The sequence below is a fragment of the Haliotis rufescens genome, unplaced genomic scaffold (assembly GCF_023055435.1).
Source record: "Haliotis rufescens isolate VD_foot unplaced genomic scaffold, xgHalRufe1.0.p SCAF_29, whole genome shotgun sequence".
Classification (NCBI taxonomy): domain Eukaryota; kingdom Metazoa; phylum Mollusca; class Gastropoda; order Lepetellida; family Haliotidae; genus Haliotis; species Haliotis rufescens.
In genome coordinates this window covers 3037552-3054307 of record NW_025963990.1, presented here as the reverse complement: position 1 = coordinate 3054307, position 16756 = coordinate 3037552, and the positions used below count along the sequence as shown (strand labels likewise).

At 41.9% G+C, this 16756-nt stretch overlaps 1 protein-coding gene across 1 annotated transcript; it reads left to right on the top strand.

Annotated features, from left to right (window-relative positions):
* Nucleotides 1-384: 384 nt before the first annotated feature.
* LOC124144403 (cdc42 homolog) lies at nt 385-9857 on the top strand. Its single transcript, XM_046513766.2, has 5 exons — nt 385-499; nt 4447-4592; nt 6473-6655; nt 8015-8209; nt 9380-9857. Exons 2-5 carry the CDS (start codon nt 4464-4466, stop codon nt 9470-9472), a joined length of 600 nt encoding a protein of 199 aa, XP_046369722.2. The 5' UTR covers nt 385-499; nt 4447-4463; the 3' UTR covers nt 9473-9857.
* Nucleotides 9858-16756: the final 6899 nt, after the last annotated feature.

Here is a 16756-nt window from a genome sequence, read left to right as displayed (position 1 = left end):
GATTGTTTAGCAGTGTATACTAACACACCCGAGATGTTTTTCCATCTTAACCAGGTCACTTTTTCTTGCCCAAGAAGATTTCGGCACAAGCAAGGGGAATTATTACGCCTAATATTATAGTTTCTAAGGAAGTTGGCAAGCTTTCACATAAACCTAACATGGCGTTATTTCAAGTCGTCTCGCGTCACCATATAATTATAAACGCGCAAAACACATATACGGATATTACAAGTTTCTTCCCTCTCCTGTCGAGTAATATATAGTATTGCTTCCTCTTCAAACCCACCAATAATCAATAAAGAATTGAGAGTGCGTTGATCGTGTGTCGGGCAGCTGATGTTTCTGTTGAGACACGAGTTATGTCCCCTGGATGGTTCACCGTCTAAATATAGCCCTTCTGAACGTTGACAAGTTGGAGAGGGGTGTCACTGCAGGAGTGCCTCAAAGCGACGTATATATTAGCAATGGAGATATACACTGACGCCGTACATACACCAAGGTAAGAAGAATGAGACACCTCAAATACCGTGTTGTTGACAAATAGTATATGTGATAAATTCTGATATAGATAGATAGTACCTGTGTATATTTCGCGGACACACCTGCTACCATATCATGTGAGCATTACCGCCTTAAAGACACACACACGACAGGTATAAAATTAAAGGTGTAAATACATTTTCAGGTATTAACACCAGGTATCAATACTGTTAGTTACGAATTCAAGAACATTGTTGGTTTTTCTGTCAAATAAGTTTTTAAGAAAGCGAAAATATGTTCAATATTGTTTATAACGTGTTTTTTAGCTTGCATTATCCATGAATTTATTTAAATCAATAAGAACGATATTATTTATAACACGTACGTTTTCAATATTGTATACTAGCTATCTTATCACAATAACAGTATAACAAAGAACAGGGACATATTGTATAACTATGATACTATTGGAATAACAGAGGTCACAACAACTCTGAATATGATAAGGTTGTAAGTCTATATGACAGGAAATGAAAGGCCTACATGGACGTCCAATGTAAGAGGCGCCGTGCTGTATGGATGGGCACAAACACTATAGCGTTACACTATTTATCTTCCCTTACCCCGCGAAGCTCGCTCAGACCGTGGACGTAAAGCTTTTACCACGAGACACCTGGGTTTCAAAATCAAAGCAAATATTTACGTCATCCAAACCGTTTTAAAGCTACAGTATTGTCGGCAAAGGAGTGTACGCCACTTGGAAAATGTCCTAATTCAGTCGCTGCTATTTTTTCCTGTAGGAAAATAGCTACAATTCTAATTGCGTAAGCCTGGGTGTCGCTGAAATGTTTCGCAGTCAAGGGAGTCTGACACAGCTGAAATACAGATGTTGTGATATGTCATGGAAATGAATGTTGTATGACAAAATGTTCAATTGCTGAAGAGACCATTTGAACGGAATTTAATTATGGCCACTCTGCAACCCCACACCCCATGTTCATTTTCCGGACGAGTGGAAAAGCGTACACTGTACTCTTCGTGAATCCTAAAACTCTTTTATCCAGAAAATACCGAGACGGCCGGATTATCAAGGTTACAGTTTTATGTCTGTGCGTGTTTCGAAACGGGGCCTGGTTTTTTTCAGTGTAGGGGTAGTTTGGTTTAAAGATTAAGAGAGAGTGAGTATGGTTTTACGCCGCTTTTAGCAATATTCCGGCAATATCACGGCGGGGGACACCAGAAATGGGCTTCACACATTGTCCCCATGTCGGGAATCGAACCCGGTCTTCGGCGTGACGCGCGAACGCTTTAACCACTAGGCTACCCCACCACCCCTTTAAGATTAAGATAATCCAAATGGTCACCACCCACAATGGTACTAAAACCCTCAGACACCCGGATGTTCAACTGGACCATACTAAACATGATCCCCATTATCCAGACGCCTCGTAACCGATGTCCGTATAACTGAATATTTGCCAATCGTATTTGCATTTATTTGCACCACTACCTCATGACTATCACTCCAACGTTTGTACGCAGTGCGATTCCGGATTGGACTAGGTCTAGAAAATATGAAAAGTAAATATACTGCCGGACAAAAGATAGTATACACCCATGTTTGATGGCTGTAAGTGACACAAACAAGAAATGGCTTTCCGACGGTGGTGTATTGCATAATAGCGGTGCTTTGTACTTTAAGGTTGCAGTGTTACGGCCCATGTTATCAAGCTTGTAAATTTTTGATGACGTTTATAATGTTGTTTTTTTATCTAATCCAATTTTCAACTTGTACTTTTCTTAGCCAGGCAGTTTCTACTGTTAACTGCTACAGGACAATCAAAATGTTAAATGAAATATTTATTTATGTGTCCGTAACAATACGTAGAAATTATTTAACCCCACAGTCAGAAATATCCCAGCTATATCAAGAGCGTCTGGGGCGGTCGGGTAGCCTAGTGGTTAAAGCGTTCGCTCGTCAAGCCGAAGACCCGGGTTCTACTCCCGACATGGGTACAATGTGTGAAGCCCAATTCTGGTGTCCCCCGCCGTGATATTTGCTGGAATATTGCTAAAAGCGGCGTAAACCATACTCACTCACTCACTCGAGAGAGAGAGAGAGAGAGTCTGTAATAATCAAGCCACACTCCACGGCTTAGTCTGGAGATTCTCTGAGCTGATTCGACAGTTGCAGAAATATTTTTGACAACATTGGCTGAGTTCTATGACGTCACGAATTCATAAATATTACGTGATCAAAGCAAGTGGCTGAAAGTTCGTTGAGGGGTTGATTTTTTAAACTTATAAGTGGTAAAGGGTCATATTCATGTCTAGTGTGTTTGTTGTTTAACGCCGAAACCAGCTAAATGACAGCTAAGTTTAAATAATCGAGTCTGGTCCAGACAATCCAATGATTTATACGTTAGCAACGATCCGAGCCGTTGTGGTACGATGACAAGCAATTAAGTCAGGGAGCCTGGTCGCCCGATACCGTTAGTCGCGTCTTACGACAGCCATAGGTTGATTGGGACCAAGTCTAACGTCATGGGTAGAATAACCTATACGGAATGTGAGTGAGTGAGTGAGTACGGTTTTACGCCGCTTTTAGCAATATTCCAGCAATATCACGGCGGGGGACACCAGAAATGGGCTTCACACATTGTACCCATGTTGGGAATCGAACCCGGTCTTCGGCGTGACGAGCGAACGGTTTAACCACTAGGCTACCCGACCGCCCCTATACGGAATGTGAAGAATACTTTACTTGGAATGGTAGAATAACTTACTTGGAATGTGTAGAAAAACCTATCGGGAATGTGTAGAATGACTAACTGGGAACGTGTAGAATTATTCACTGGGAATGTGTAGAATAACTTACTTGGAATGTGTAGAATAATTTACTTGGAATGTGTAGAATAATTTACTGAGAATGTGTAAAATAACTTACTTGGAATGTGTAGAATGACTCACTGGGAACGTGTAGAATTAAACTTACTGGGAATGTATGGAATAACCTACTTGGAATGTGTAGAATAATTTACTTGGAATGTGTAGAATAACGTACTTGGAATGTGAAGAATAACCTACTTGGAAAGTGTAGAATAACCTATCGGGAATGTGTAGAATAATTTACTGGGAATGTGTAGAATATATTACTGGGAATGTGTAGAATAACTTACTGGGAATGTATGGAATAACCTACTGGGAATGTGTAGAATAATTCACTGGGAATGAGTAGAATATAACCTACTGGGAATGTGTAGAATAATTTACTGGGAATGTGTAGAATAACCTACTTGGAATGTGTAGAATAATCTACTTTGAATGTGTACAATAATTTACTGGGAGTGTGTACAATAACTTACTGGAAATGTGTAGAATAATTCACTGGGAATGTGAAGAATAATTCACTGGGAATGTGTAGAATAACGTATTCGGAATGTGTAGAATAACTTCCTGGGAACGTGTAGAAAAACCTACTGGGAATATTTAGAATAACGCATTCGTATTATGTTAAATGAGACAATGTAAATCAAAGATCTTAATTCACCAGTCAGAAAATCCGAACTGATACAGATTTCGCCATGGTCACTCTTGGTGTGGAAAACGTCAATATTATTGTTATTATTTTATATATATTCGTGTATCAAAAGTCACCAGATAAACCAAAAACTCCATGTAGATGATGTAATTATTATTTAACGCCGCACTCAGCAATATTCCATCTAAACGACGGCTGTTTGCAAATAATCGAGTCTGGACCAGACAATCCAGTGATTTGAATTATGTAAAAAATATCACAGACCCTGAGCACCCGGTCCATGAAGTCCTTGGCTGCTTGGGGGTCATTCCTATCCGAAATACCCACCGGGGGATTGGTTAAGATGTAATTAAACCATGAAACTAATAACTCAAAACTGACATCCCAACAAAAACGTTATATAATAATTAAAAATTATCCTTCAGGTAATCAGTCTTCGTCAATGTCAGAGGCGGCGCCCCCCTCCGACCACGCCCTGAAATGTGTGGTTGTTGGGGACGAAGAGGTTGGCAAGACGTGCCTGTTACACTCCTACAGCTCCAATACGTTTGAGAGAGATTACCAGCCCACGGTAGGTATACAGACTCAGATTACTGCCTCAGTGCAGTGTGTAGCGAGTAAACACATCACCCACTCACCTTCCCCTGAAGGCCGATCCACTGGCAAGCTTCTTCGTTACGGCGTTCGTCAAACGTGCCGCCCCGCTTAAACTGGGCTCTGTCTCTTCTAATCGTTACAACCAGCGCATCCATGTGCAAATATGTCAGCAGCCAGTTTACATTGGTAGTTACGCAAGAGTATTGGATGACAAGGTTGTCGGCCATTTTAGGAATTTGTTTAATGAGTGGAACGAATGTTATTTAACGCGCTGTCAGTTCGTTTGTTTGTTGTTTAAAGCCGCACTCAGCAATATTCCAGCTATATGACAGCGGTCTGTAAATAATCGAGTCTTGGCCAGGCAATCCAGTGATTGACGTCATGAGCATCGATCCACGTAATTGGGATCCCGTTGGTCGCCTCTAACAACAACCAAAGTCGCCTTTTACGGCAAGCATGGGTTGCTGACGACCTATTCTACCCCGGATCTACACAGGTCGCTCAGAGTGAGTGAGTGAGTGAGTGAGTGAGTGAGTGGGCACACCTACTTTTGCTGAAAGGTGAATGTGTATATGTTCGTGTCTGGACGGGACAGACCGGTGTTTGATAGCATGAGCAACCATCTACACCGTTAGAGCCACACAATGCCGTGAACTCAATCTTTTCAGTTTAATCATTTTAGAATACACATAATAGGGGGTGGCTTGGTTGACGAGTGAACACGGACCAAACATGTTGTTTTGGAGACCAGTTATATTTTTTTTGTTCTGGGCCGTGGGGTACCCTTATGATAAAATGTGTTCGCTTGTCACGCCTAAGGCCCAGGTTCAATTCCTAACACTGGTACAATGTGTGAAGCCCATTTCAGAATTTGGAGTCCCCTGTCGTGATATTGATGAAATGTTTATATTGTTTGATAGGCATTTCTTAGAAGTTGACGGATAGCCAAGTGGGCACAATTTATGGATAACAACTTCTTCATTTTACTGTAAAGGCTTCGTTTCCTATACAGTAAAATAAAGAAGCCTTTATCCATAAATTGTATGTACTTCGATGGAATACAGTTAACTACGGTTATAACGAACTCGAAGAGACCACTAACTTTAGTTTGTTATAACCGTAGTTCGTTATAAGCATATATACAGCATAACTATAGCAAACAGACGGGACAAAAAAATCTGTTCGTTATATCCGTCAGTTCGTTATAAGCGTGTTCGTTATAAACGTACTTTACTGTATTGCTAAAAACAGCGTAAAACCCAACTTACTCACTCACTGGGGACGAGCGAACACGGGAGATCAGTTTTATTATTTTTTCACGGCCCGAAGGAGAAAGTATTTGCCAATCACGCAGAAGGCAGGGTTCTATTCTCAAAGATTGTACCATGTGTCCCCTGCCTTGCAGATAGCTTAAAAGCTGCGTAAAACCATACTCACTCACTATTACTGTGTACGACCGCCTCCGTGCTCTTGTGGTAGAGCGTCCGCCCGGAGAGCGGAAGGTCCGGGGTTCGATCCCCGGCCACGTCATACAAAAAGGTGTTAAAAGATTGTACTTGTTGTTACCCTGTCTGGCGCTCGGCATTAAGGGGCTCAAACAAGGACTGGTCGGCTCGGAGTCAGTATACTGTGTCTGAGTGGGGTATTCATGTTAAACTGCGGCATGGTATCTCAGTGAGATAGCACTATAAATCGGCATCAGTCCAGACTAGAACAAGCAGCCACACACACACATACACGTGCATGCACGTCGCTATATAAGTGCAATAATCTTGGACGCGACGTTAACCCAATTTCACCTCACCTCACCTCACCTCACCTCACCTCACCTCACCTCACCATTACTGTGTACAGGTCTCAGCAAGCTACAAGGTGACAGTTCAAGTCCAAGGCGAGGCGTACAGCATGGGGCTGTTTGACACAGCTGGGAAAGAGGAATACGACAGTGTACGACCTCTCAGTTACCCAAACGCGGACATCTACCTTGTCTGTTTCTCAGTTGTCTCCCCTTCATCCTTCTCCAGCGTCACAGAAAAGGTGATTATGTCAGTTAGGGCTCATCCTCGATTAACAATGTATCGTTTCGCCATTCCATTTTGATTAATACCCTGGACATATACGCCATCATAGCTTCGTCGCGGAAGTGACGTCACTACTTCCATTGCTCCTACTTCCGTCTAAACACGGAAATTCTCTCGCTGGTGAAAGGAATTTGATTGGACGGCTAATTTTAGCATCGTGCTTTTTTAATCGGGCTCAAACCGAAGATGTTGCCAAGTTATTTATCACAATAGTATGGGGAAATATTGGGTTGTCTTTGATGGTGTTCGTTTTCTGATTGTTTTTTAATGACCCAAGTCTTGTAACATCTGAGCTAACATTTTTCATTTGACAGTTTATTGCAGCAAATAGTCTTTTTGGAGTACTGAATGTAAATCATGTACGCATCATCTTCCTCCAAATACATTGTACATGGATGTGCCCCTTGCTTAGAGTTGCGCCAATATATGACCTATAGAAAAGAAATGTCAAGGCTACGGTATCGGTAGCCGACCTTGACCCAATGCGTAACCGGCTTGTAGCCCTGTTCTATGTCAGCTATCGTTCTCACCTAAATTGCAATGTGCAAACACCAGATCTATACCTGGAATACAACTCTACAGCAAAAGAAAGTATACACCCCTGTTTGTTCGATGGTGCCTAAAACTGAAACAAACAAGTAATTGTAATTTGATGGCGTAATATTTGATAAGGGTATCAGAGTCGATATTACATGTGTAGCGGCTATAAATTTCCCGATTCTCGTGATGGGATTCGAACCACGGACCTTCTGATCAGAGGTCGGACGCCTTGTCCACATGACCAAAGAGGTTAACCCCGTCAGCAAGGTGACAAGGTAAGGATGTCATCTGTGGGATGACTGCACACCCTGCTACGTACTCCCCCGTCAACAGAAGGCACGTCCAGGGCCGCATAGTCTGGTTGCTGAGACTTATTTTGCTCAAATTTAATATGAACGTGCTCAGCACCATGTTGGGCGCCAACGTAGCGGCCATTAAATTTCCGAGTCCCGTGATGGGATTCGAACCACGGACCTTCTGATCAGAGGTCGGCAAGCTGACAAGGTAAGGATGTCACCTGTGGGATGACTCCACGCCCTGCTACACATGCATCCCATCAATATCATAACGGGCGACTGTTTTCAACCTTGTTACCTTGGTAATTGTTTCGTCACATCCAATATTAGAGTGATGCTATGTCATGTGATTCTAAAGTAATTCCAAAATGGATTCCCGGTAATGCTGACCGAGGTCTTATAGGTAGGTACACGAGCCGAGAGTTGGTCTACGATGTACAAGCTCTTTGTTTACGAGCAGGTTACCATGAATATTTCAGTGGGTCCCTGAAATCTTGGAATACTCACCAAGCACGCCATTCCTCATTGTTGGGACTAAGACAGACCTCCGGGACGACTTAGCCAATGGAGACATACCGGAAGGTATTAGCGAGAAGCCAATCACAACGCGACAAGGGAGACAACTCGGAAAGAAAATAAAAGCTAATTACTTAGAGTGCTCTGCCCTTACACAGGTTGGTAATGTCCTTGAAATTGTGGTTGACAATATAGGAAGACGAGGTAGGATAAAGGCCCATTAAGGCATTTTGGCCCACCAGTAATGTAAAATATGGTTAACTTCGTAATAATGGTTTTGAACATTATCAGAAATGTTCAAATGATTGATAAATGGCCTTAATTTCTTTATTAAAGGGGTGGTGGGGTAGCCTAGTGGTTATAGCGTTCGCTCGTCACGCCGAAGACCCGGGTTCGATTCCCCACATGGGTACAATGTGTGAAGCCCATTTCTGGTGTCCCCCGCCGTGATATTGCTGGAATATTGCTAAAAGCGGCGTAAAACCATACTCACTCACTCACTTATTAAACTTTCACCTATTTTAAAGGTCTGGCATGCTCTAGTATTGTTAAAATGAGCGAAAAAGGACAAATCCAAGAAAAAAATCTATGATTAATTCCGTGACCCAAAATAATTTTTGACAATATGTTTGTACTGTTTTATCTACGCCTGCTTTGAAAACCAGCGTGGATCAAAAACTTGCTCATGTACATGACAAAACTGTTTCCTGAAAACCTCTATAATAATTCAGTTTCGTCATCCACAATATGCATATGTTGAAAAAAACATATCTGATAACTGGCAAAACAGTTTCTAACCCCGGGGAGATCCGCATTAGACCCATGCTTGCTGTAACAGGCGACTATGCTTGTTGTAAGAGGAGAATAACGGGATCGGGTGGTCAGGCTCGCTGACTTGGTTGATGCATGTCAGCGTATCCCAATTACGTTGATCGATGCTCATGACAACAATCACAGTATTGTCTCGGCCAGACTCGATTATTTACAGATAGCTCGAATATTGCTGAGTGCAGCGTTAAACAACGAACAGACAAACAAAATAAACAAACAAACAAACAAGACACAAGATCATGGTATCATTTTCTAAATTAAACAGACCAGTGAGTGAGCGAGAATGTTTTACATCACTTACAGCAATATTCCAGTAATATCACCCGAAATGGGCTCACACTTACAGAGATCAATTGTAAAAAGTCAAAAACTGAATTTAAATTTTCATTATCAAAATTTCAGTTATACTGTATAAATTTCTCAATTATGTACTAATATAATTATAATTAATCGTGCATGATTGTGACTGTGCAAAGTATATGCCCTTGTCTTTGCAGCGTGGTTTGAAATGTGTATTTGATGAAGCAATATACACAGCCCTGCATCCTCCCAAATCTCGAAAGAACTCGTGGAAATGCACGGTATCATGACGTCATGCGCAGTTTAAGATGTCAGCCACCGCAATAGTAATGTATGAAGATTTGGATCACTGTGCAGCAGAACGAACATGCTGGAGGACGAGAATATTGCCCAATCCGACCGGCCACATCCTGGACTATAAGTCTGTTATATCGCCATTCTGTATTGATACATGCTCTGGACGGATTCACCACCATTGCCCCATTTCACCACCCCGTCGCTCCTAGCTCTGACTTAGCACAGACTTTCTCACGATAGTGAGAGTAAACTGACATGATATATATACTACTCAAAAGAAGTTAAGGATCACCCGATTCTTTCATAATGGTAAAGTTAATCTGTCATGAGTGAGTGAGTGAGTATGGTTTTACGCCGCTTTTAGCACTATTCCAGCAACATCACGGTGGGAGACACCAGAAATGGGCTTCACACATTGTACCCATGTCGGGAAACGAACCCGGCTCTTCGGCGTGAAGAGCGAACGCTTTCACCACTAGGCTACCCGACCGCCCTAATCTGTCATGACATGAGAGATTAACTATTGTAATATGAAAGAATCAGGTGATCCTTAACTTCTTTTGAGTAGTATACTTTGAATGTTGTGTTATTCGGATCGGCTCAAATCAAAGGTGTAGTAGCAAATGGGCTCCAGGTTATGTATCGAAATAGAATGGAGATATAATACCCTGCATCAACGAGGATGGTCTTTTGTTCGGTTATAATACATGTACTATGTACAGTTATATCTGGCTAGTCCGGACACTGTTAGTCCGGAAACCCCGCCATTCGTCTGTTTGTTCTCGGTACTTTACTACGAGTTAATCCGGACGACATTTGTCAATCCGGACGATTTCAAAAGGAACGGTATGGTCCGGTTTTCCGGGGTTCAGGTCTGAATGTTTTAGTCGGAGGCTGCTCCCCGGATGGTTTGATGAGCCGAAATAAAAAGTCATCCAGAATTAAAACTCAGTGCCATCTGCATACAACAGTGCTTAATATTTATTTGTTATTGTTGATATTTAAACACCATTTTTTGTATTTAGTATTCACATAAATAATATGTATAGTTGTTTGTTTGTTTGTTTGTTTGTTTTTAATCAACCCTGAACCAAACCACCAGTGCTGGCTAGAACTACATGATGAGGTTTGAAGGATTGCGACACCTTCATTCACTGTATTAATGTGTCGGGTGGCGCTAATGTCTTTTCGACCCGTGAACATATGTACACGTTCACCTTTCAGCAAAAGCAGGTGTTCTCACTCAATCACTCACTCACTTTGAGCGACCCGTGAAGATCCGGGGTAGAATAGGTCTTCAGCAACCCATGCTTGCCGTAAAGGGCGACTATGCTTGTCGTAAGAGGCGACTAACGGGATCGGGTGGTCAGGCTCGCTGACTTGGTTGATGCATGTCATCGTTCCCAATTGCGTGGATCGATGCTCATGATGTCAATCACTGGATTGACCGGTCAAGACTCCATTATTTACAGATCTCCGTCATATAGCTGGAATATTGCTGAGTGCGGCGTTAAACAACTTACAAACAAACAAAACATCTCGATGGTTTCTTTTAACTGACACTCAATGGTACAACTGTTCATAACGGTTTTAAACCAAACACACCTACACAGTGCCAGCATATATTAACACGACTACATGATATTTATCATCTCTGTCGCATATCAGGACATAATAATTAATAAAAGACAAAACCAATTCAATAATCATAAGAAACCTCCACCAAAGTTACAGTACATAGTACTATTCCAACTATATCATGAGCATGTGTTTCCGAATCCCTATGAAAAAAGGCATGTAGTTTAACGCCGCACTCAGCAGCATCCCAGCAATAGGACCCCCATCTGTAAATATTCGATGGAGCAGCGACCCCCTCAGGGTACCTTGGGGGACACGGATGGCCCAGTCGTCTAAGGCGCCGCGATTTGCTGTGCAGAGTTGCGTCCTTTGGGCACGCCAGAAACCTATGATTGTGAGTTCGAATCCCGGTTCGCCCCGATTATGTTTCTAGGTTTGTCAGCACCATACCCGTGTTCGTGGGTTTCACCGAAGTGGTACACGTCTGAGACCTGCATCGCTTTGGGCTTTCCTCCCACATTAAGCTGACACGCCATGATATAACTGGAATACTGTTAAAAGCGGCGTTAAACCCAACTCACTCACTCACTCACTCAGGGTACCTTGATAACGCAATCACCGAACCTAACCAGCCGATCCATCAGTCGCCGTTTACGCCGAGCATCGTTTCTGATGACCTACAGTAACCCGGACCCCCCACGGCGTCAATAGCACCTGAGTGTCGGCAAGCTGTCAAAGGTTCAAGTTCCTGTCATTTAAGCAAAGTCACAGGTGTGACATTTTTCAGTCTTATCGTCACAAGAAGTCCTGGAAACAGCGAGATTCTTTACATTCACCTTAAAAGTTCAGATATCTTCAACTATCGGAATTGATCACCAAACCATACCAAATCATTTTCGTTCACGTGTTTCTAAAGCTCCTGTTAATTATTATAGCTATATTATAGCTAAAATGGATAGAATTATCATTAAACCACCCGCATGTTATCAGAAATGAGCGGGCCACTGTAACTTGATAATGCCCTCACATCTAATAACCCGCTGTAACACAACATTACATGCAGATCTTTTTTTGCTTTTAGGATTATGCAACTACAGTAAACTACGGTTATAACGAACTGACGGATATAACGAACTTACTTTTTGGTCCCGACAATTTGCTGTAGTTATTCTGTATATATGCTTATAACGAACTACGGTTATAACGAACTAAAATTAGTAGTCCCTTTGAGTTCGTTAGAACCGTACTTTTCTGTAATTGAAAATATTTAATAGGTTATTTCACACGACACTGTCCTGTATCGCCGTAGCTGAGGCCGACAATCAGACGTTTTCATATGGAATGATGCAGGTTCGAACCCCGCTGGTGACACATGTTTTCGACAAAATTTGAAATCATTTTCTTGTCAGGAAAGTTCCGTCTGTTTCAAGTGTAAATTAATTGAAATGTTGGAGCAATGTAATGTATTATTGACAAACAACTCTCCATCCCTTAAATAATTGAGCATTAAATATGACATAATAGATGTGTTTTAATTCAAGTTCACGATTCTCGAGTGTAAATAACGATAGTACAGAAACCCCTAAAAGTTCGATATAACCTGAGTAGTCACTTAAGATACTACTTGTTTATTATCAGAATATGGTTCGTCATATCCGAGTATTCGTCATATGCGAGCGTTATACACGGAAATCTGAAAAGGTCGAGAAGTCATGTGAGCTATCAAATGGAATAAAGTTTGTTTCTTTATATACGACTGTTCGTTACATCCGACTGTTACTTACTTGAGACTGTTCGTTACATCCGACTGTTACTTATAGGCGATTGACCGGTATATACAGTTGTATTCGATTAGGCATTATTTCTCTACTATCCGAGTGTTCGACTGTTTCTTATATCCGTCTTTATTTCTTGCCCGTGAAGAGATCACCCGTTTAATAAACATACACATTGTGCAGTAACAAAGCGCGTGCTTATGTACTGCGGGAACAAGTTTCACGAAAAAATATTAAAAAAACTCTCAGCATCCCTTGGCTTATTCAACGACATTGTGTGAGATGGTTAATCACTGAGAGGAGCTTATGCACACTCGATGACCCCAAGCATCCCTGTTACTAGGCTGACGTCACATAGCATTGTTTCGCCGGTGGATCTTGCAACCAAATTCCACAAATTACGTCATAGGGTATTGTGACGTAATTGTAAACTTTGTGGTGCAGGGAAACGACAGTCGTAAGTTTCTGTTGAAGTATGTGAGTTACCATAACTTTAGCACTACGATCAGTTTGTGGAACGGACGCCTGAATTCTGAGGGTGGGACCTTGTATGGTATTAAATTAATACGTGTCAACTTTTGAAGTATTATTCTGTTAACCTCAACTGTGTTATGCTGTGGATCGTGTGGGTGTCTGCCTATTCACACACGACAGTGAAATTCTAAAATAGTTACATAATGGCAAATAATATATAAAATACTAAACTCGCTCCCGTGTAATACCAATTTCACTCGTCAGATACCAGATACTATTCACTCGTTTTGGTATTACACAGGAGCTCGTTAAGTATTATGTATGTATATCCGGGTTTGACTTTCATACCGTCCATGTTTAGAAACCGCACGTTTGTATTTATTGCTATGGGCGCACTTATCGCCCAGGCAAGTATCGACAAACTTGACATTGTAAAGTCTATTGTTGATTACGATAACACACGCAACTGAACGCAGAGATAACGATATACAACTATCTGGCGTGTAACAAAATCACGCAGAAGCCTCTCATCGTAAATTATCACCGAGTGGATAACATCATCTGGTTGAAGTTCGGGGGATGTTTATTGAATTAGAATATTAGACATCATGCCTTTTGGAACAGTTTTGTGATGCAAATATTATTTTCATAAATATGAAATATTAAAGATACGTTGTACTTTACTTTGTTCATCGTAAGAGGCGACTGAATTGATCAGCTGGTCGGATATTAATTGATTTCATATTAACGTACATAGACGGCGCGACACCTTGTTAATTATTTATTACGCAGCCCGACCGAGCGATCCTTTTAGTCGCCTCTACAAGCATAGGTTGTTAGGGACCTATATTCTAACCCGGAATCCCCCGCGTTGTATATGGTGGTTGGATCAGCCGTTTGTTTACAGGCCGCAGCGATAAGCTGGAATATTGCCGAGAGCGGCGTTAACAGCGTTGAAACAAACAAACAAAAGACGGAGTAAATTGATTGGTCGAAGACAATTACTTCTTTGATTAAAAAAACGAGCACGGGCATTGTGCTGACAAAGGGCCATTAAGGGCGACAATCTGACCCAGACACGTTAACGTCGTCGACTGGGTAGACTCGAAACACGAACTTTACATAATTTGATGAAGGGTGAAATTGACGAACAAAAATAGCCGCCGAGGTGTCATATGTGTCGGATTGGGAGTAATCTGTTTACACTGACCTCTGAATTAATTTCATGTATTTTATCCCCCTTGTTTGAATGATTATGTTAAAGTGCAAGGAGCATGTTGAAACTCGGAATTGCGAGACCCGTGAAGATCCGGGTTAGAATAGGTCTTCAGCAACCCATGCTTGTCGAAAGAGGCGACTAACGGGATCCGTATTCATGTTAAACTGGGGCATGGTATCTCAGTGGGCTAGCACTATAAAATCGGCGTTAGTCCGGACTAGGGGGTCACAGGTGGCCCAGTCGTCTAAGGCGCCGCGATTCGCTGTGCAGAGTTGCGTCCCTTGGGCACGCCAGAAACCTATGATTGTGAGTTCGAATCCCGGTCCGCCCCGATTATGTTTCTGGGTTTGTCAGCACCATACCCGTGCTCGTGGTTTTCACCGAAGTGGTAAACGTCTGAGACCTGCATCACTTCGGGCTTTCCTCTCACATTAATCTGACACGCCATGATATAACTGGAATACTGTTAAAAGCGGCGTTAAACCAAACTAACTCACTCACTCACTAGTCCGGACTAGTACAAGCAGCCACACACACACTTGCATGCACGTCGCTATTAAAGTGCAATAATGTTGGACGCGACGTAAACCCCATTTCACCTTAACTAGTCGCTGTGCCACCCATACAAACTGTATATTTTATGACATCACATATGTGAGGTTATTACTGTTTACTGAAGATCAATGGGACATTCAACAAGTTTCCATTCAAACATGTCTGCATTGATACGAGTGTTCCCGCAACGTGTTTAGTTTATCGTCAAGCATGTACCACTTACAAAACCTGTTCACATTCACCAAGGATTTCTAGGAGATTCAGTACCTGTCACCACGTCGCGTATGAGTGTTATCTCGGGGAACGAAATCATTGTGTTTACCTGGCCCTTCAACGCGACCCTAAGCTATCATATAAATCTATACAGGACTATCAACTACTACAATTGAAAAATATACCTTCACTGCTACGTGAATCGGGGCACGGGTGGCACAGTAGTATAATGCGGCGCATTTCGATAAGCAGAGTTGCGTCCCTTGGGTGTGACAGGGTCCGCAGATCGTTGGTGCGTCATCAGTTTTTATGTTAATTAACTACACAATCGTTAAATGTAATTTGGTATTTTGGATACAAGTATACACGTACTGACGTCTGCATTTAGGTGCTAAAGGGCGGTCGGGTAGCCTTGTGGTTAAAGCGTTCGCTCTTCACGCCGAAGACCCGGGTTCGATTCCCGACATGGGTACAATGTGTGAAGCCCATTTCTGGTGTCCCCCGCCGTGATATTGCGGGAATATTGCTAAAAGCGGCGTTAAACCATACTCACTCACTTTAGGTGTTAAACGCAGCACCGTAACATAAAACAAAATTTCAAAATTTCAAAATACCTCCACGCATTTGACGTGTTTACCCTATGAAATATAAAGGAGAAAAAAGGACATGACATTGTATACAATACACTTATTTTCTTTCATACTTGTGTACATTCATTTATTTGTTGAGTTCGAAAACAACACTAAAATAATTTATACATAACTGTCCTGACTTTAGACTAGATTAAACACAGTCCAAGCATCATGATCACAAATCACGGACTGTGCGTTGCGAGGCTGTTCTTCAACAACGCACTCTGCAATATTCGAGCTATATGACGGCCTGTAAACATTCTGGACCAGACAAACCAGTGACTGGAGGCACGATCAACGTCCCAGGCCATCGGGGCAAGACACGGAATCCGAATCCGAGTCCACACGTTCAAAAGGTGAATGAAATCATGATTTTCCACTGAAACCTTTAATTGTTGTCTGGATAAAACCCTGACCTAACACCTGAACGTCACATTAAATACGGAAATAACTTGCAATTCCACATTGGTAGAAAATATATGTAAAAAAAGCAGTGCGATTTCAAAACAGAGTCACGTGCTTCCAGCTACCTTAATAAGCAGCATTCGTGACCAACTCGTGTTATTCCGGGATAAGCCGAATAGCCCATCTCGTGGCCATTTTAGCGACCGAGTTCCGTCTTATCGCAAACGGGCATACCTAAAACAATTGTCAACTCGTTGCGTAATGGTTCACACATTTCCCCATATATGATATATATTTCCGATGCAACTTAAAGCACATCGGGACGTGCGGAATTATGCAGTATGATTAAACACATTTAACTGTGTCTTTGGTATATTTTTAGATGCAAGACAAATGTAAAATCAAAAATTATTTCTGAGGGATTCT

Bases quoted from the DNA above. Each gene is read 5' to 3' on its own strand.
- LOC124144403 (XM_046513766.2), top strand. From the start codon at position 4,464: ATGTCAGAGGCGGCGCCCCCCTCCGACCACGCCCTGAAATGTGTGGTT. The intron at 6,656-8,014 runs GTGATTATGTCA...TGAATATTTCAG, and splicing joins TCTCCAGCGTCACAGAAAAG to TGGGTCCCTGAAATCTTGGA. The intron at 8,210-9,379 runs GTTGGTAATGTC...TTGTCTTTGCAG, and splicing joins AGTGCTCTGCCCTTACACAG to CGTGGTTTGAAATGTGTATT.